The sequence below is a fragment of the Phyllobates terribilis genome, unplaced genomic scaffold, assembly GCF_046119375.1.
Source record: "Phyllobates terribilis strain yellow unplaced genomic scaffold, ASM4611937v1 Scaffold_8__6_contigs__length_399053987, whole genome shotgun sequence".
Taxonomy (NCBI): Eukaryota; Metazoa; Chordata; class Amphibia; order Anura; family Dendrobatidae; genus Phyllobates; species Phyllobates terribilis.
In genome coordinates this window covers 278431335-278452001 of record NW_027362768.1, presented here as the reverse complement: position 1 = coordinate 278452001, position 20667 = coordinate 278431335, and the positions used below count along the sequence as shown (strand labels likewise).

The 20667-nt window shown below is 42.6% G+C and overlaps 1 protein-coding gene and 2 long non-coding RNA genes across 6 annotated transcripts in view; 2 read left to right on the top strand and 1 right to left on the bottom strand.

Moving 5' to 3' along the window:
- PLA2G6 (phospholipase A2 group VI) overlaps nt 1–20667 on the bottom strand; it is a 66204-nt gene that overhangs the window by 19589 nt on the left and 25948 nt on the right. For 2 of the 3 annotated variants that reach the window (XM_073644284.1, XM_073644286.1), the window contains exons 9-11: nt 17193–17327; nt 16294–16384; nt 11757–11920 (exon numbers count right to left, since the gene is read on the bottom strand). In XM_073644284.1, the coding sequence (XP_073500385.1) occupies nt 11757–11920; nt 16294–16384; nt 17193–17327 (390 nt within the window). The remainder of the gene's footprint in view (nt 1–11756; nt 11921–16293; nt 16385–17192; nt 17328–20667) is intronic. The other variant, XM_073644287.1, reaches the window with a different exon arrangement.
- Nucleotides 1–20667, top strand: part of LOC141157258 (uncharacterized) — a 114114-nt gene that overhangs the window by 71664 nt on the left and 21783 nt on the right. The window contains exon 3 of one of the 2 annotated variants that reach the window (XR_012247773.1): nt 9577–9890. The exons of the other annotated variant lie outside the window; for it this stretch is intronic. This is a non-coding gene — a long non-coding RNA (uncharacterized lncRNA). Of the gene's footprint in view, nt 1–9576; nt 9891–20667 lie in introns of those variants that run through there. 2 annotated transcript variants of the gene reach the window in all.
- On the top strand, nt 2953–3720 carry LOC141156522 (uncharacterized). Its single transcript, XR_012247654.1, has 3 exons — nt 2953–2999; nt 3262–3333; nt 3593–3720. It is a non-coding gene; the product is annotated as an uncharacterized lncRNA (long non-coding RNA).

The window sequence follows — 20667 nt, the reverse complement described above, 5'->3', positions numbered from 1 at the left end:
CATAATCCCAGATGTAGGACCAGTGTGACTTTCCCTAGTGAAGGCTTCTTCTAGGGTTGCCCACAAAGTCTCCTCAGATTAGAAGAATGACGCATACTGATCCATACTGTACTGCAAGTGCAATTACACGTCACATACCAAGACTAAAGACATCAGTGACTACACAAACTACACAATCAAAAACATTCACACGACATTGGGCTAGGAGCCACACCAGCTACAGGTGTTCTATTGACCACACGTCACCGCTCTCAAAGGCTATCATGGGGCAGAGCATGAAAGCAAAGGAGGGCTATCCTCTTCAGCAATGAGTTCCTCTTTTGTCTTGGATGCATTGATACCCAAGATTGGTCTGGACACCACATGGGCAAAGCCATGAAGATGCCTTCACGCGGGAATATGAATGTGTCCCACTAGCAGTTTTTCAACAAGACAATGCCAGGCCGTATGACGCTCCTGCTACTGTGAGCAGCCTGCGTGGCATAGACATGCTGCCATGTCCTGCAGTGTCTCTGGATGTGTCTCCTAATCAGCACATCTGGGACATCATTGGTCAGCAATTGCAAAGGAAGCTGCCAGCAGAGGATCTTGATAATTTCTGTGCCTAAGTGCATTCAGTGCGGCAGAACAATCCTCAGACAACCATTAATAACCTTGGGAGCAGCCAAGGTGTGTAAGTGCGTGTAATTCAACATGTCCAATGCTTTCTTCCCAGAAAAAATAAGCCACTTATTCCCCTGTATCTTTTGGAAAAAAAAACATGAATGCTTAAAAAGTAATTGTGATCTAAGATCAGCAAGATGTAGGGGCAGAGACCCTGATTCCAGCGATATATATCACTTACTGGGATGTTTGGTGCAGTTTTGATAGAATCCCTGTTTTCTCTGCTCTAGGTGTAGCAGTGGTTAGAATGCTGAGCTCGGCATAACCCTGCCCACACCATGGATTGGCAGCTTCCTGTGGCAAGCAGCCAATCAGCGGTGGGGGTGGAGTTACATAGATTAGCTGGACTGCCGGGCACGTGACACCTAGCCCTGCAGTGATAATCTCCTGCTGATAAAACACTGATTGTATTGAAAGTATAGCACACAGCCCAGTAAGTGAAACATTGTTGGAATCAAGCTCTCTGCCCTGCCCCTACATCATATTGCTCTCAGATTACATAGCAAAAACCTGCTGGCATATTATAATATGCCAGCAGGTATTATAATATAATATAATTATCTAAGCGTGCATGTACACTACCGTTCAAAAGTTTGGGGTCGCCCAGACAATTTTGTGTTTTCTATGAAAACTCATACTTTTATTTATCAAATGAGTTGCAAAATGAATAGAAAATATTGTCCAGACATTGACAAGGTAACAAATAATGATTTTTATTTGAAAGAATAATTTTCTCCTTCAAACTTTGCTTTCGCCACAGAATGCTCCATTTGCAGCAATTCCAGCATTGCAGACCTTTGGCATTCTAGCTGTTAATTTGCTGAGGTAATCTTGAGAAATTTCACCCCATGCTTCCTGAAGCCCCTCTCACAAGTTGGATTGGCTTGATGGGCACTTTTTGCGCACCATACGGTCAAGCTGCTCCCACAACAGCTCAATGGGGTTGAGATCTGGTGACTGCGCTGGCCACTCCATTACAGATAGAATACCAGCTGCCTGCTTCTTCCCTAAATAGTTCATGCATAATTTGCAGGTGTGCTTTGGGTCATTGTCCTGTTGTAGGATGAAATTGGCTCCAATCAAGCGCTGTCCACAGGGTATGGCATGGCGTTGCAAAATGGAGTGATAGCCTTCCTTATTCAAAATCCCATTTACCTTGTACAAATCTCCCACTTTACCAGCACCAAAGCAACCCCAGACCATCACATTACCTCCACCATGCTTGACAGTTGGCGTCAGGCACTCTTCCAGCATCTTTTCAGTTGTTCTGAGTCTCACAAATGTTCTTCTATGTGATCCAAACACCTCAAACTTTGATTTGTCTGTCCATAAAACTTTGTTTCCAATCTTCCTCTGTCCAATGTCTGTGTTCTTTTGCTCATATTAATCTTTCCCTTTTATTAGCCAGTCTCAGATATGGCTTTTTCTTTGCCACTTTGCCCTGAAGGCCAGCCTCCCGCAGTCGCCTCTTCACTGTAGACGTTGACACTGGCGTTTTGCATGTACTATTTAATGAAGCTGCCAATTGAGGAGCTGTGAGGTGTCGATTTCTCAAACTAGAGACTCTAATGTACTTGTCTTGTTGCTCAGTTGTGCAGCAGGGCCTCCCACTTCTCTTTCTACTCTGGTTAGAGCCTGTTTGTGCTCTCCTCTGAAGGGAATAGTACACACTGTTGTAGGAAATCTTCAGTTTCTTGGCAACTTCTCGCATGGAATAGCCTTCATTTCTAAAAACAAGAATAGACTGTAGAGTTTCACATGAAAGTTCTCGTTTTCTGTGTTAGAACCTTGCTGTTAGGTTTTTTTTCCTTTGCTGGTCACATGACCTTGTTGGCCTATTTAATCCTGCTCCGCCCTTCTGGCTTTGCTGGACTTCATTGTATATCTACTTTCTAGCTAGCCTGTGCTCTGTATCTAGCTCTGTTAGTTTGCTTGGTCTACGGACCTCTATGTTCTATCTATTTTGTTTGTTCGTCTGTCTGCTACTATTTCTGTTAGGAGGTGTCCCATATTCCTCCCAGTCCTTAGTACTTGTAGGGATTCCCTCCCCACATCTATAGGTCTCCGTACAGACTAGATTAGGACTTTAGCAGGTCTGATCGCAGGATCAGGTTCCCTGTTACATCGTAGGGATTCAGCTGAGTCCTATAGTAGGGACAGATCTCCTCTCTTTCCTTAGCTCTGGTAGCAGAACATAACAGTAAGTCCAGCCTGCAAATTCTCTAAGGAAAGATTTTTTTTTTTTTTTTTTTTTTTGTTCCATCATGGTGTCGGTTCAGGATTTGGCTAAACACCTGCAGGGACTCTCTCTGGAAGTGGCCGAGCTCCGTCAGCACGTGAGTAACTGTCCTGGAGCATATTTCTTGGAGCCTAAGGTATGTTTGCCGGATTTATTTTTTGGTGAACATCGAGAATTTTTTTCATTTAAAAATGCTTGCTTATTGTATTTTCGTTTGAGACCCAAGTCCTCTGGGGATGAATCCCAGCGCGTAGGGTTCATAATGTCACTTTTGCGCAAAGAGCCTCAGGAGTGGGCCTTTTCTTTGCAACCTAGTGATACATGCTTCAGATCAGTGGATAGTTTTCTTTCTGCTTTAGGACTATTATATGATGATCCTGACCGTGTGGCATCAGCTGAGACTGAGTTGAGACGTTTAAAACAAGGATCAGGTAATGTAGAAAAATATTGTACTCATTTTCGTCGTTGGTCCACTCAAACAGGGTGGAACGATTCTGCTCTGAAAAGTCTATTTCTTGCTGGGCTCAGTGAAAAGGTTAAAGACCTGCTAATTGCTTATCCTACACCTGAGGATTTGCAACAGGCTATGCAATTAGCTATACGGGTGGATAGAAGACTGCGTGCTAGGGTTAATGAGAGCAAATCCTCTGCTATGTCAGTTTCTGGTTATGATAATGTGTGTACTAACAGTGGTGAACCGATGGAGATTGGATCGGTGGCACCTCGCTCTCAAGAAAAAGACCGTCGTTTTTCGGAAGGCTTGTGTTTCTATTGCGGAAAATCTGGTCATTTGATTAAAGGCTGTGAGCTTCGTATGAAGAAAGAAAAAAAAATGGTCAGTCACGCCCGTATTGCCTGTTTAAATTCCAAGGGTATATTTTTAGCTGCTTCCACGATTGCTCAGGAAAAATTAATGGAATTTCGGGTGTTTGTTGATTGCAGGTCTACTCTGAATGTTATTGATGGCGGATTCGTGGAAAAACTCAATTTAAAACCTGAACCTTTATCATCCCCCATTGCTGTGGTTTCTGTGGATGGCTCCCCTTTGAAGAATATTACTCTCAAGGTCAGTGAATTTCCTCTCACTATTAATGGTGTTCACCATGAGAAATTGGATTTGGTAGTGTTGAATAACTTGCCTTCTCCAGTAATATTGGGTTTGCCCTGGTTAAAATTTCACAATCCTGTACTGGATTGGTCTACCAGTGAAATTAAATCCTGGAGCCATAAATGTTATGACAAGTGTTGTAACGGGCGTATTGCAGCTTTGGATAGGGGAGAATTGCCTGTTCCTATTCAGGATTTTTGGAGAGTTTTTTCTGAGAAGGAATCGCAGGTTTTGCCTCCCCATAGAGACTATGATTGTTCTATTGAATTTGTCCCTGGAGCGACTCTTCCTAAAAGTCGTTTATTTAACCTTACTATTCCTGAGAGGAAGGCTTTGGAGGAATACATACAGACAAGTTTGGCCGCCGGTCACATTAGGCCCTCTAAGTCTCCTGTGGCGGTTGGATTTTTTTTTGTAAAAAAAAAGGACGGCGGTTTACGTCCTTGTCTGGATTTTCGTGAGATTAACAAAATTACGGTACGCAATCCTTACCCACTGCCATTGATTCCTGATCTGTTTAACCAGTTATTGGGGGCCAAGTGGTTCTCTAAAATTGACCTTAAGGGGGCATACAATCTGTTGCGCATGAAGGAGGGTGATGAATGGAAGACTGCTTTTAACACTCCTGTGGGTCATTTTGAGAATCTTGTTATGCCTTTTGGTCTTACTAATGCTCCTGCATTTTTTCAGAATCTGATTAATGACATCCTTAGACCTTTGATTGGTAAAAATGTGGTTGTGTATTTGGATGACATTTTGATTTATTCGCCAGATCTGGAGTCTCATTGGCGGAGCGTGCGTGAGGTATTACAGTTATTAATGGACAATTCGCTTTTTGCTAAGCTGGAGAAATGTGAGTTCGCTGTACAGAGAATTAGTTTTTTGGGCTACATTATCTCCAGCAAAGGTTTTGAGATGGATCCGGTTAAGGTTCAGGCTGTGCAGGAATGGCCTAGGCCTATTGGTTTGAAATCGATACAGAGGTTTTTGGGTTTCGCCAATTACTATAGAAAATTCATAAAAAAATTTTCTAGTATTGTCAAACCTCTGACTGATCTCACCAGGAAAGGTGCTGATGCGGTTCAGTGGTCTTCTGAGGCCATTGAAGCTTTTGTGTATCTCAAGGAGAGGTTCACCTCTGCTCCCATCCTTATGCAGCCTGATGTTACTAGGCCGTTTTTGGTTGAGGTTGATGCTTCCTCTGTGGGGGTTGGCGCAGTATTGTCTCAGGATAACGGGGATGGATTACATCCCTGTGCCTTTTTTTCAAAAAAATTTTCGGAGACTGAATTGAATTACGATATTGGTAATCGGGAATTATTGGCTATTAAACTCGCATTTGAACACTGGCGCCACTTCTTGGAAGGTGCAGAATTTCCCGTTCAGGTTCTTACGGATCATAAAAATCTGATATATCTTGATGCTGCCAAGCGCCTGAATGCCCGTCAGGCTAGGTGGGCACTGTTTTTCTCGCGGTTTAATTTCTCCGTTACTTACATCCCTGGTACTAAGAATGTTAAGGCGGATGCCTTGTCTCGCAGTTTTTCTCCCATAGTCGGTGCTGAGAAAGAGGAAAACATTTTACAAGAAGGTGTTGTGATAGCTGCTTTAGACTCCGTTTTGGAAGATGAGATTCTTAAAGCTCAGGAGAATGCCCCATCTAACACTCCTCATGGGAGGTTGTTTGTGCCTGGGACCTTTAGGAGAGATTTGTTTGTTGAGTGTCACGAATCTCGGTTGGCAGGTCATCCCGGAATCTCTGAGACCAAGAGACTGGTGGGTCGCAGTTTTTGGTGGCCTGGATGGCAGAAGGAAGTCATTAAGTGGGTGCGCCAATGTACTATATGTGCTAGATCTAAGTCCTCACATACTCCTGCTGCGGGGTTGCTTTGTCCTTTGGAGGTCCCCAGTGCTCCTTGGACACATTTGGCTATGGACTTTATAACTGACCTTCCCCCCTCTGAGGGTTTTACTGTCATCTGGGTGGTCGTGGACAGTTTTAGCAAGATGTGTCACTTGGTTCCCTTCGTCAAACTGCCCTGCGCTAAAACTCTCGCTAAGGCCTTTGTCAAGGAAATTGTCAGACTTCATGGCGTTCCTACTGACATTGTTTCTGATAGGGGTCCTCAGTTCGTCGCTCGTTTTTGGCGTGCCTTTTGTGACAGGTTGGGAATTCATTTGTCGTTTTCGTCCGGATATCATCCTGAATCTAATGGCCAGACAGAAAGGAAAAACCAGGATGTTGAGCAGTTCTTGCGTTGTTTTGTGGCAGACAATCAAGAGGGGTGGTCTGAGTTTCTGCCACTTGCCGAATTTGCTCTGAACAATCATACATCTTCTTCTGCTGGTTGTTCGCCTTTTTTTTGTTGTTCTGGGAGACATCCGTCGTTTGGGTCGTTCTCCAAGTTGGGATCTGCCGTGCCTGAGGAGGAGAATTTTTCCGGTGATTTGGAAAGAGTTTGGACGGATGTGCGTGGTAATCTTCAGGAGGCCAACAGAAAATCTAAAGACTACTTTGATAGGAAACGACAGGAGGTTTTGTTCGCTGTTGGTGACATGGTTTGGTTGTCCTCTAGGAATCTGCGGTTGAGGATTCCTTCTAAGAAATTGGGTCCCAAGTTTGTAGGGCCCTTTAAGGTGCTTCAGGTTGTCAACCAATCTGCTGTTAGGTTGGAGGTTCCTACCTCCTGGAGAATTAATCCGGTCTTTCATGTCTCTCTGTTAAAAAAAGCTGTTGTGTCGGATGGTGACGCCTCTGCCTCTGTTCCTCCGGTGGTGGAGGACGGGGAATATGAAATTTCTCGCATCCTTGACTCTAGACGGTATAGAGGTAGTTTGCAGTATCTTGTGGCCTGGAAAGGTTTCGGACCCGAGGATAACTCTTGGGTGAGGTCAGATGATGTTTCCGCGTCCAGACTTATCAGAGCGTTTCACAGGAGATTTCCTGATAAGCCTGGTCCTAGGGGATCCGGAGGATCCTCTTAGAAGGGGGGGTACTGTTAGAACCTTGCTGTTAGGTTTTTTTTCCTTTGCTAGTCACATGACCTTGTTGGCCTATTTAATCCTGCTCCGCCCTTCTGGCTTTGCTGGACTTCATTGTATATCTACTTTCTAGCTAGCCTGTGCTCTGTATCTAGCTCTGTTAGTTTGCTTGGTCTACGGACCTCTATGTTCTATCTATTTTGTTTGTTCGTCTGTCTGCTACTATTTCTGTTAGGAGGTGTCCCATATTCCTCCCAGTCCTTAGTACTTGTAGGGATTCCCTCCCCACATCTATAGGTCTCCGTACAGACTAGATTAGGACTTTAGCAGGTCTGATCGCAGGATCAGGTTCCCTGTTACATCGTAGGGATTCAGCTGAGTCCTATAGTAGGGACAGATCTCCTCTCTTTCCTTAGCTCTGGTAGCAGAACATAACATTCTGCCCATTTTGAGAGTTTCATAGAACAAACAAATGTAATGCTCCAGATTCTCAACTAGCTCAAAGGAAGGTCAATTTTTTAGCTTCTCAAATCAGCCAAACCGTTTTCAGCTGGGCTAACATATTTGTGCAAGGGTTTTCTAGGGTTTTCTAAACATCCATTAACCTTCTTACACAGTTAGCAAACACAATGTACCATTCAAGCACTGGAGTGGTGGTTGTTGGAAATGGGCCTCTATACACCTATGTAGATATTGCACTAAAAACAAGACGTTTGCAGCTAGAATAATCATTTACCACATTAACAATGTATAGAGTGTATTTTTGATTCATTTAAAGTTAGCTTCACTGAAAAAAAAATGTGCTTTTCTTTAAAAAATAATTAAATTTCTAAATGACCCCAAACTTTTTCAACAGTAGTATATCTGGGTGGTTAAGGGAAATAGCTATGGGTCAAATGTGCATTCATCTTAGAGTTATCTAAAATGTATGGGCAGCTTAAATGGTTATTCCCAAATGCTTATAAATGATAGCTGGGGGTGGCAGCTGGGACCCCCAGCAATTCCAAGAAAGGTGCTCAGAGCCCTGTCCTGAATGAAGCAAAGGTGCACATGCTCGACCTCAAGCTCAATTCATTGTCTATAGGAGCTGGAAATGGCTAAGTGCTGTACTGACAGTTGTTCCTCCAGACCCTCCTATGTACATACAGGATCAAACAAGTGTGAAAGTATTTTCAAAAAGGACAGGGGAATACTCTGTGGACGTCTTTGGCAGTGACTTTTATCTGCTGCAAGAACAAAGTATCAGGCATGATGAAATCCAAAGACGTTTCTTAGAATATCAGAACATGGTGTGACGTACTTAATGGCTATAATGAAAAGATAAGTATTGTTCTCAAAGAACATGCTTAAAATGTAACTACATTTCAAAGTAAGTCATATATATTGTAGTTAATAATCAACCTTTTCAGGACTTGTATTCCTTGAACAAAGTTCTCAAGTCTTCCCATATTTGTCACAAATGCAGACATCAGCCAATACTTCATGGCTACAAAGGCCACAATCAATAGGGAGCATACTGGTCAGTATTGCAGGGCTGTGGAGTTGGTAAGCCAAACCTCCGACTCCTGAATTTCCATGACACCGACTCCACGACTCCGACTCCCTCATACATGGCTCATGTTTAAGTGATAAATTTACAGCAGCACAGATTCATCTCAGCTAAAAGTCTAGACCCTTAGATCAGGAATAGGACATTTCATAACTTTCCCAAATCCTTATGAAAAAAATATTCCCCACAAACTGCATTGAACTACTGTACCCAATTTATTATATATTTTAGGAGTCGGAGTTGGTCCATTTTATAGCAACTCTGACTCCACCAAAATGGGCTCCGACTCCACAGCCCTGAGTATTTGGCATTTGTTTTTCGTAGAGCATGATCACAAGCAGTGGCAGCATACTGGACATTCTACAGGAGTACTGAGCGGTGTTTATCTCACTCCAGTACTGGATTCATAGTTACATATTACAGATTTCTAAAACTTAACATGGACAAACCAGAATTCATCATCTTTCCTCCATCTCACTCAACCCCTCCAACAGACCTATCCATTAAAGCCAATGGCTGCCCACTCTCTCCAGTCCAACAAGCTCGCTGCCAGGGGGTAACCCTGGACTCTGATCTCTCCTTCAAACCACATATCCAAGCCCTTTCCTCTTCCTGCCGACTCAACCGCAAAAATATTTCCCAGATCCGCACATTCCTTAATCAAGAATCTGCAAAAAACATTAGTCCATGCCCTCATCATCTCCCACCTCGACCTCTGCAACCTCCTGCTCTGTGGCCTTCCCTTTAACACTCTCGCACCCCTCCAATCTATCCTCAACTCTGCTGCCCGACTAATCCACCTGTCCCCTCGCTATTCCCCAGCCTCTCCCCTCTGTCAATCCCTGCACTGGCTCTCCATCGTCCAGAGACTCCAGTTCAAAACCCTAACCATGGCATACAAAGCCATCCACAACCTGTCTCCTCCATATATTTGTGACCTAGTCTCCTGGTACTTACCTGCATGCAACCTCCGATCCTCACAAGATCTCTTTCTCTACTCCCCTCTTATCTCCTCTTCCCAAAATCGCATACAAGATTTCTCCCGTGCATACCCCCTACTCTGGAAATATCTACCCCAACACATCAGACTCTCGCCTACCATGGAAACCTTCAAAAGGAACCTGAAGACCCACCTCTTCCGACAAGCCTACAACCTGCAGTAACCACCACTCCACAAATAATGCTGCACGACCAGCTCTACCCTCACCTACTGTACCCTCACCCATCCCTTGTAGATTGTGAGCCCTCACGGGCAGGGTGCTGTCTCCTTCTGTACCAGTCGGTGACTTGTATTGTTTAAGATTATTATACTTGTTTTTTATTATGTTTACCCCTTTTCACATGTAAAGCGCCATGGAATAAATAATAATTACATTAATGTTTGTGTGTCTCTGTCTCCCTCTCTTGCTCTGCTCCCTCCCTTTTCTATAAACTTCAAAATGCAGCGGTGATATGTTACCACAGTGAGTGTTCATCTTGTTTTGATGGATTTAGCTGTATTTCAGAGTTCAGAAGAAAGAACTGGCTCTTAAGTGTAGAAAGAAGCAGATTTCTCTCATAAGATATGATACAAAGTCTTTTTTGTATTTGCTTGTGCTACTGAATTATACAAAGGTTGTTGAAATAACAGTGACCATTTAGTTGTAGGCTGTGTTGCTGTAGCACCTTTGTTCCATGGTTTGATGCAGGTCCCAGGAGTTAATACTCCGATACCCATGCCAAATCTGAAAAATATGCCACATCTCAAGGAGCCCAACACCTTAGATAGAAGTTGGGCTGAGAAATCATGTTCAAAGTTCTTGTTTTCTCTATTGGGATAATAGATCAAGCTGCGGTCAGAAAACTCTGGTGAAAAACCTTCCATGAAAACAAAAAGGATGATACTTTTAAATTCAAGGGGTCCAAGACCCTTTTTCTCCTTAAACATCATCTTTCAGGGAATATTTGGGAGGCCACATTTACATTACATGGTCGCTCTATCCCACCAATATTGTCAGATTCAGACAACTTTATTCTAATGTGTTTGGAGGGCTTAAAAATCACTTCCATAAGATACGTGGTAATTTGCTGATCACTGGGGGTCCAGCAGCTGGCAGCTTGACCGGTCCCAAGAACCAGACTCTGCAGAGTCCCATAAGAATGATGCGGTGGTAGGACATGCGCACCACCTCATATATTTTCTAGGGGACTGTTGGAGATAACGGAGTACAGCACTCAGCTTTTGCCACTAGCTTTATATGAGACAGAATGAGACAAGCCTGGCCACCACTCCTTTAAATTGAGACACTGTTAGCCCTAATTTTGTTTCCGATGGCGCTCCCAGGAATTGAACCCTCAACTATGCACAAGATCTCAGTAATCCTATTAATGGGTGATAACTGCTAAAGATGGGGGTAACCGTTTAACTATGGAGGGAAATTATATTATATTAAATTATACGGAACAAAAATTCCTAGGAATACTTGTCTCCTGATAATCAGCCGGTGTAATCAGGCTGCCAATCGCTCATTTGTTGGGTGAAACGATTTTTAATAAGCTTTCTTTAAAAAAAAAAAAAAAAGCCAGCATTCTCTACAGCACATTGTGTAAGCAGGATATGTGCTGCCGAGAACAATGGAAGTCTATGAGCACAGAATTAGCAGGTTAGCACTCGTTCTCTGTGCGTGGATGTGTGGTCGCACCATCTATGCCGGCCATTAGATGACTGCCGATTGGCTTCTACGAAGCCAATTGGAGGGCGATTAACAACGCGGGTCAGTTTGTCTAAATCCATATTAAGCTTTTCAAAATAAAATATAATAAAATTATATAGCTTAGTAAAATCAATAACCTCACAACTACTTCCTAAAACTGTACTTTCTGAAGAGTACATACACCAAAATAAGCTAAAAGTTTTTATTTCTATGAAAAAGTCAATAAGAAATAGTACAATTCTTTATAACACAGTTTCCTAATGGTCTGACAGGCTTGTGATGCCCTCTGGAGGACAGCGGAGGATCTGTGAACCTAGGAGTCATTTTTATCTGCAATGTGAATTAATAAAATAGTATGCTCATGAGAAGACAGTAGAAAGATAAAGATAAGACAAGGATGCAGAAAATGTACCTCTATGTGATAATATATTCCCAAAACTTGGAAAAATGAAAATATTCTAAAGCAACAACCTAAAAACAAATGTTAGTGTAAAGTTAAAAAGAAAGTGAGGATGAACTTACCATGTACTATGGCTAATGCCAAGATGCCACCAGTACTGGTACCAGAAACCCAATCAAAGAGCTCTCTTATAGGCCGGCCCGCTAATTTCTCTATGGCGATAAGCAGCTGAATAAGAACCAGTCCACGAATTCCACCACCATCCAAGCACAGAAGACGATCCTGCCTGCAGGTACAAATGGAGTAAACCTCTTCTCTATATATCAGTTATTACATTGTCACACTCCCGGGTATTTGGTAACCAGCACTTGGCTATCACTGGCCTTTACCATCCTGCCTGTGGCTATGAGAGGAGCTGGGCTAAGCCATAAAACATTGCTAAATGGATTTTGCTGCAATGAATATGAAAAGAAATGTGGATGTGTGATCTAGGGATGTAGTAATGTTATCTTTACAGCCAGTGGGCTATACAATTAATAAACCATGGTGCTCTGCACTACTAATGTACTGCACCTTCTGATAGTAAGAGCATTATAACCGAATGCTATGTGACTAGTGTACCATGCCGACTGTAAAGATAAGAATTGGTATGCAAGAAGTTTTTATAGTGGATAAGGTTGAAAAAGTCATGGAAGGTGGAAACAACCTTTCAATGAAACTAAAACAGCTGTGTAGGAGGCTTAAAATGGAGCGCAGAACAGACAAATTCTGCTACAAGGTGGGTTTGTGGAAGACCATGTCATTGTCCTATCACAGATCATACACCTTAGCAAGACTGAGGACCGCAATAAGACACAAGGTAGTTATACTGCATCATACTGCATCAGCAAGATCTCTCCCAGACAAAGATTTCAAAGTGTACTGTTCAAGCTCTTTTGAAGAAGAAGCAAGAAATGGGCAACGTTTAGGATCACAGGTGTAGTGATCAGTCATGGAAACGTAGTGCAGCAAATGAAAGACACATCATGCTTACTTCCCTTCTAAATAGTAAGACGTCCAGCAGTGCCATTGACTCAGAACAGGCAGCAACGAGTGGGACCCAGCTAAAGCCACTGTCAAGACATGGGGTCTTCCAAGGGCATAATAGTACTCAGATAACAGGGTGAGGGCAAAACAGTGTGGCAATACTTTATTGGACCACCAAAAGGACCATAAATACATAGAACAGTCCCAGCAAATAACCAAGATGGTACAACATTCCAGTCTCACCCTTCCGCTGGCCCGTCTGCGATAGTACAGCTGCGACTTTGGGACTTCCAGGGCCAACTACCTTAACCAGTGGCCCCCCGCTTCTGGCAGGCCCCCACAGAGAGGAGGTAGCAGAAAGCTTTAGAAGCTAGCAGTACATTGAGGCACAAGGCCAGAAGACCCGAGGGTCCCACACTGGCCTCTCTGAGAGTTTCCATGGGGCCAGATGATTAGCGAGTCCCAATCTGGCTTCTCCGAATGTCTCCATAGGTTCCAGGCGACCGGAGGGTCCCACCTGGCAACTTCACCGTCCCAACCTGGTCTCCCCAAATATACCCATGGGCTCTATGATGGTCAGTGGAGCAGATTCATATCTTTCCAGTCAGGGTCATATACCCTTAGGCCGGAATCATGTCGAATCCAAATCTGTCTCTCTTTGGATGGAGCCGCCATGCCATCCATCTACTGTCCTGAATAATGTCTCTCATTCTTGTCAAGTCTTTCTGATTCTCCTTGCAGCACTACAGACATCCCTGTTTATATTTACATCTGTGTAAGGTCATCATTCACAGGTCAAGGGTCAGGGATGAAGGTGGAAGGGGCTCATGACTGATTGTTTGAGCATTTAATCAACTTGCATAGTTTGTATCTATCTTGTCGCTTTTACACAAAAACTTTTATAGAAAAAAAAAATTTCCATCATTTTATTCTGAGAGATATAACTTTTTTATTTTTCGGTTGATGGAGCTATATGGCAGCTTGATTTTTGCAGGACGTTTTCAGCGGTACCATTTTTTTTTTTATATTAGTCTTTTTGATCACATTTTTTTCCACGTTTGGTGGTATGATGATAAAGCATAGTTTTTTGCTTTTTTTTACCGTGTTCACTAAAGGGGTTAAGTAGTGGGACAGTTTTATAGGTCAGGTCGTTCAGGACGCGGCGATACCAAATAGGTGTACTTTTGTTTTTTTCATAATAATATTTATTTATGGGTGCAATATATTTTTTTAACATTTTATTTTGTGATTTTTAAAAAAATATTTTTACAGCTTTTTTTCACTTTTTTACTTAGTCCCACTATGGGACTTTCACTTTCTGCAGTCTGATTGCAGTTATAAAGGTATAGCAGAGCAAGATCACTGCTATATCTTCTAACCTGTCAGCGCTGCAGACTCAAGATGGTTAGACCATGCACTGCGCATGATCTAACTAACTTACTAGTGCCTGGTGACCGGGATGTCGTCAGGACGACATAGGATCACTATGGCAACGATCGGGACCCCGCGATAATGTCACGAGTTCTCCGATCCAAGAGCAGGGGGGCTTCTGTCCGTCTGCTTGCTTGCTAAATTCTACGATCACAGCATTTCGCGGGTTAAATGCACTTAGTGCCGGATGTCAGCTGTCAGAAAAAGCTGACATCCAGCAGCGATGGTCGAGATGTATCCATACGTCCCTGGTCAATAAGTACCCGGGCACAGGGACATATGGATATGTCTCGCGTCAGAAAGGGGTTAAATAATTAAATTGCATTTTAGTGTATGAAATAAGTATTTGATCACCTACCAACCAGCAAGAATTCTGGCTCTCACAGACCTGTTAGTTTTTCTGTAAGAAGCCCTCCTACTCTGCACTCATTACCTGTGTTAATTGCACCTGTTTGAACACATTACCTGTATAAAAGACACCTGTCCACACAATCAATCACACTCTAACCTCTCCACCATGGCCAAGACCAAAGAGCTGTCTAAGGACACCACGGACAAAATTGTAGACCTGCACAAGGCTGGGATGGGCTACAGGGCAATAGGCAAGCAGTTTGGTGAGAAGGCAACAACTCTGGGCACAATTATTAGAAAATGGAAGAAACACAAGATGACTAACAATCTTCCACGATCTGGGGCTCCATGCAGGATCTCACCTAGTGGGGTAAGGATAATTCTAAGGAAGGTCGGGAATCAGCCCAGAAATACACAAGAGGACCTTGTCAATGACCTGAAGAAAGCTGGGACCATAGTCTCAAACATTACAGTTAGTAACACACTACGCCGTTATGGATTAAAATCTTACAGGGCATACAACGTCCCCCTGCTCATACCAGCATATGTCCAGGCCCATTTGAAGTCCACCAATGACCATTTGGATGATCCAGAAGAGGCATGGGAGAAGGTCATGTGGTCATATTAGAGCAAAATAGAACTTTTTGGTATCAATTCCACTCGCTGTGTTTGGAGGAAGAAGAAGGATGAGTACAATCCCAAGAACACCATTCTAACCGTGAAGCATGGAGAGGAAAACATCATATTTTGGGGGTGCTTTTCTACAAAGGGGACAGGACGACTGCACCGTATTGAAGGGAGGATGGATGGGGTCATGTATTGCAAGGTTTTGGCCAACATCCTCCTTCCCTCAGTAAGAGCATTGAAGATGGGTCGTGGCTGGGTCTTCCAGCATGACAATGACCCGATACACGCAACCAGTGCAACTAAGGAGTGGCTCTGTAAGAAGCATTTCTAGATCTGAACCCAATAAAAAAATCTTTGGGAGGAAGAGAAACTCAATGTTGCAAAGCAACAGCCCCGAAACCTAAAAGATCTGGAGAAGATCTGTATGGAGGAGTGGGCCAAAATCTCTGCTGCAGTGTGTGCAAACCTGGTCAAGAACTACAGGAAACGTCTGACCTCTGTAATTGCAAACAAAGGTTTCTGTCCCAAACAATAGAAAGACAGAACTTAATTTATCAAACGCTTATTTCATGCAATATAATGCAAATTAAATATGTAAGAATCATACAATGTGATTTTCTGGATTTTTTTTTTATAGATTCTGTCTCTCACAGTTGAAGTGTACCTACGATAAAAATTACAGACCTCTCCATTCTTTGTAGGTGGGAAAACTTGCAAAATCGGCAGTGTATCAAATACTTATTTTCCCCACTGTATGTATGTGTGTGTGTGTGTGTGTGTGTGTGTATCTATAGCTAGCTATCTATCTATATACACACATACAGTACAGACCAAAAGTTTGGACACACCTTCTCATTTAAAGATTTTTCTGTATTTTCATGACTTTGAAAATTGTACATTCACACTGAAGGCATCAAAACTATGAATTAACACATGTGGAATTATATACTTAACAAAAAAGTGTGAAACAACTGAAAATATGTCTTATATTCTAGGTTCTTCAAAGTAGCCGCCTTTTGCTTTGATGACTGCTTTGCACGCTCTTGGCATTCTCTTGAAGGTGTGTCCAAACTTTTGGTCTGTAGTGTATATATACACATACACACACACACACATATGTGTGTGTGCGTATATATACACACACACACACACACACACACTGTACATCAGCAGGCAAACAAAGGTAAGTGGAGCTCATACAAGTGCACCTCATATGTCACTCACGTTCTTAGGCCGTCTCCCGCAAAATCCACACAGTCATGTGACCCCATCATACTGCTTAAAGCGGTGGAAACATATATCAAGTCCTGGAAACCTTCGTAATAATAACAAACAAATTTTAGAACACCGGCAAATAATCCAACAGCAGTAAGTAAAGAAAAGAAGCCAATGGATAAAAAAGCCATTCATTACTAGGATAAGGAGTAAATAGAAAAGTGATGAAAGCCAATAGAAAGTCATTACTGAAACCCATGACTGATGAGTAGACAATTCTAGAGATCTGCAACCTCTGGCACTCCAGCTGTTGTGGAATTGCAACTCCCAGCATACCGTGACAGCAACAAGCTGTCAGTGCACATTGAGAATTGTAGTTTGACAGCAGCTAGAGTGCCAAAGGTTGCTGATCCCTGTTCTATTCCATGACTCTTTCAGAAAGGTTTCGGAAGAGTGATCTAGACAGCATGCAACATTATACATATATTGGAATGAATGAGGTTCCCATGCATCACATAAATAAAGAGATCTGAGACTCCTTATATACACACAAAGACCTATACGTATAGATCTGTAAAGGAAAGCTTACAAAGAAGAAACCATTGTGCATTAAACGAGAAAGGATTCCCACATCACTCGTGGAAAAACACAGAAAGAGCACCTGGAAAAATAAAAGAAGCAGCAAGGATTTAGAAAGGAGGCTTGCAAAAAGGAAAAGGAGCAGGAGAAGATACACCCAGTAAGGGGAAGGTCACCATCATTACTGGAAACTCAGAACCATATGAATGATGAAACGTATTATTTCATGGTAATAATGTCAAAAATTAATAAGAGAAGTGAAAAATTAGGTTTTGAGTTGCCGGTATGATTGTAGGAGGGAAGATCTGTGCAGGAGACAGTCAGGTTACCTATGCTGCCATTTCTGTCCACAGGGGGCGCTGCTGTGGGGAAGGATGCAGCTACTGGAAGCTGGGTGCCAGGGGGGAAACAGCGCTGTGCTCCTACGTTACAAAGCATGTCGAGCAGCACCTTGCGATTGGACCCTTTAAAATGGGGGAGGGGAAGAAAAACATCATATGGACGGATCCAGCTTTTGAAATGGTAATGGAAAACATGATCTATCACAGACGCAACTGAAGTGGTGATGGGAAGAAATATGTTAGAAAACATGAATAATACAGTAATACATCGAATGAAGATTGAACACGCCATCCGACGAGAAAGCTGGTATAATAATTTTATTTCTAAAGCACCAACATATTCTGTGAAATCAACAGTAGGTGATGAATTAGTAAAAGTTACGTTTTAACATTATCTATTATAAAAATCAAATAATGCTGCTTAAAATAATAAGATACAGAAAAGACAACAACACTGAACTCCAACTGGGATCCTGTGCCAGTAAAATATGGAGCAATTGAAATTTTCTGAGATCAAATAACTGACTATCTACAGTGGGTACGGAAAGTATTCAGACCCCTTTACATTTTTCACTCTTTGTTTCATTGCAGCCATTTGGTAAATTCTAAAAAGTTCCATTTTTTTCTCATTAAAGTACACTCTGCACCCCATCTTGACTGAGAAAAAACAGAACTGTAGACATTTTTGCAAATTTATTAAAAAAGAAAAACTGAAATATCACATGGTCATAAGTATTCAGACCCTTTGCTCAGACACTCATATTTAAGTCATATGCTGTCCATTTCCTTGTTATACTCCTTGAGATGGTTCTGCTCCTTCATTGGAGTCCATCTGTGCTTAATTACACTGATAGGACTTGATTTGGAAAGGCACACACCTGTCTATATAAGACCTCACAGCTCACAGTGCATGTCAGACCAAATGAGAATCATGAGCTTAAAGGAACTGCCCAAGGAGCTCAGAGACAGAATTGTGGCAAGGAACAGATCTGGCCAAGGTTACAAAAGAATTTGTGCATTACTCAAGGTTCCTAAGAGCACAGTGGCCTCCATAATCCTTAAATGGAAGAAGTTTGGGACTACCAGGAGTCTTCCTAGACCTGGCCGTCCAGCCAAACTGAGCAATCATGGGAGAAGAGTCTTGGTGAGAGAGGTAAAGAAGAACCCCAAGATCACTGTGGCTGAGCTCCAGAGATGCAGTAGGGAGATGGGAGAAAGTTTCACAAAGTCAACTATCACTTCAGTCCTCATACAGTCGGGCCTTTATGGCAGAGTGGCCCAACGGAAGCCTCTCCTCAGTGCAAGACACATGAAAGCCTGCATAGAGTTTGCTCAAAAACACATGAAGGACTCCCAGACTATGAGAAATAAGATTCTCTGGTCTGATGAGATGAAGATAGAACTTTCTGGTGATAATTCTAAGCGGTATGTGTGGAGAAAACCAGGCACAGCTCATCACCAGCCCAATACAATCCCAACAGTGAAACATGGTGGTGGCAGCATCATGCTATGGGGGTATTTTTCAGCTGCAAGGACAGGACGACTGGATGCAATTGAAGGAAACATGAATGCGGCCAAGTACAGAGATATCCTGATGAAAACCTCTTTCAGAGTGCTCTGGACCTCTGACTTGGCCGAAGGTTCACCTTCCAACAAGACAATGGCCCTAAGCACACAGCTAAAATAACAAAGGAGTGGCTTCAGAACAACTCTGTGACTATTCTTGACTGGCACAGTCAGAGCCCTGACCTAAACCCAATTGAGCATCTCTGGAGAGACCTGAAAATGGCTGTCCACCAATGTTCACCATCCAACCTGACGGAACGGGAGAGGATCTGCAAGAAAGAATGGCAGAAGATCCCCAAATCCAGGTGTGAAAAACTTGTTGCATCATTCCCAAGAAGACTCATGGCTGTACTAGCTCAAAAGGGTGCTACTACTCAATACTGAGCAAAGGGTCTGAATACTTATGACCATGTGATATTTCAGTTTTTCTTTTTAAATAAATTTGCAAAAATTTCTACATTTCTGTTTTTTTTCAGCCAAGAAGGGGTGCAGAGTGTACTTTAATGAGAAAAAAAATGATCTTTTTAGAATTTACCGAATAGCTGCAATGAAACAAATAGTGAAAAATTTAAAGGGGTCTGAATACTTTCCATACCCACTGTATATTAATGGTATGGGTATGATTATAAGGACGTGTGTTTTATATAGGAATATTTTGACCACTGTCATTAATTGGACCAGATAGAGGAAATCCTGGTTTTGATCTGCTCAAATAGTTCAGACTCACTGTCCAGCTATTCCTTAATTGGACTATTGCGACAGATTGATAAGTGACTAAGATAAACTGGTGGCCCAGAAGCAATCCTAGTTCTGATATCCTGGATTTGACCCGTGTATATGCTTTTGCACCTGGATCCCATTTTCTCTGTTAGTCATTTATCTGATCTCAGGAAATTTCAATTGCTCCATATGCTACAGGCACAGGATCCTGGTTGGAGTTCAGTCTTGTCGTTTCTGTAAAATATTATTTTAGGCAGCATTATTTGATGAGGTTTTATAATAATTTAGTAAAAGTTACGTTTAACATTGTCTGTCACCTATTACTGGTTTCACAAATTATTGTGGGTGCCTAATACATTAGTGGGTATTCTCCGCTTGCTGCTGAGCACTAACATATTCTGCACCACTTTACAATTAAGAGGGGACATGTACAGACAGACGTTACAAAGTAACACTTAGTTCAACAATTACAGTAGGAGGGCCCTGCTCGAAAGCTTACAATCTATAAGGAAATGGGGGGGACACAACAGGTAGAACGTGCTTGTCATGTAAGGTCCAGACATTGTTTCAGATAAAGCTGCTTGATACGGTCATCAGTCAGTATCTGTGTAAGTACAGTTACCAAGTGCTATAGGATTTGGGAGACAGATGAATAGGAGGGAGCAGATTCTAAAGGAAAATTTAGGAGGGAGGGGGGCAGAGAAGTCAGATTAGTGAAGTGAGGTGGTAGGCTTGTCTAAAGAGATGTGCATTTAGACCATCTTTAAAAATGTTGGCGTTAGGCATTAGTCGGATAATCTGGAGTAGTACATTCCAGAGAATTGGAGCAGCAAGAGAGAAGTCTTAGGCTGAGTTCACAAGATGCGTTTTTCATGCGTTTCCGCGGCGTTTTTGCAGTTGCGTAAACGCCGCGGAAACGCATGAAAAACGCATGGTAGAAGGGCAGCAATGTTCCCCAATGGAAATCCGCATGTGCTGTGCCCATGATGCGGATTTTTCCGCAGCATAAACGCTGCGGTCAAAAATCCGCAGCATGTCAATTAATTTTGCGGAAACGCTGCTCTTTTGCCGCCATTGACTTGCATTAGACCGCATGGAATCCGCATCACTGTATATGTTGATGCGCTTTTCATGCGGTCTAATGTGCGGATGGTACCCGGGTGTGGAGGAGAGGACT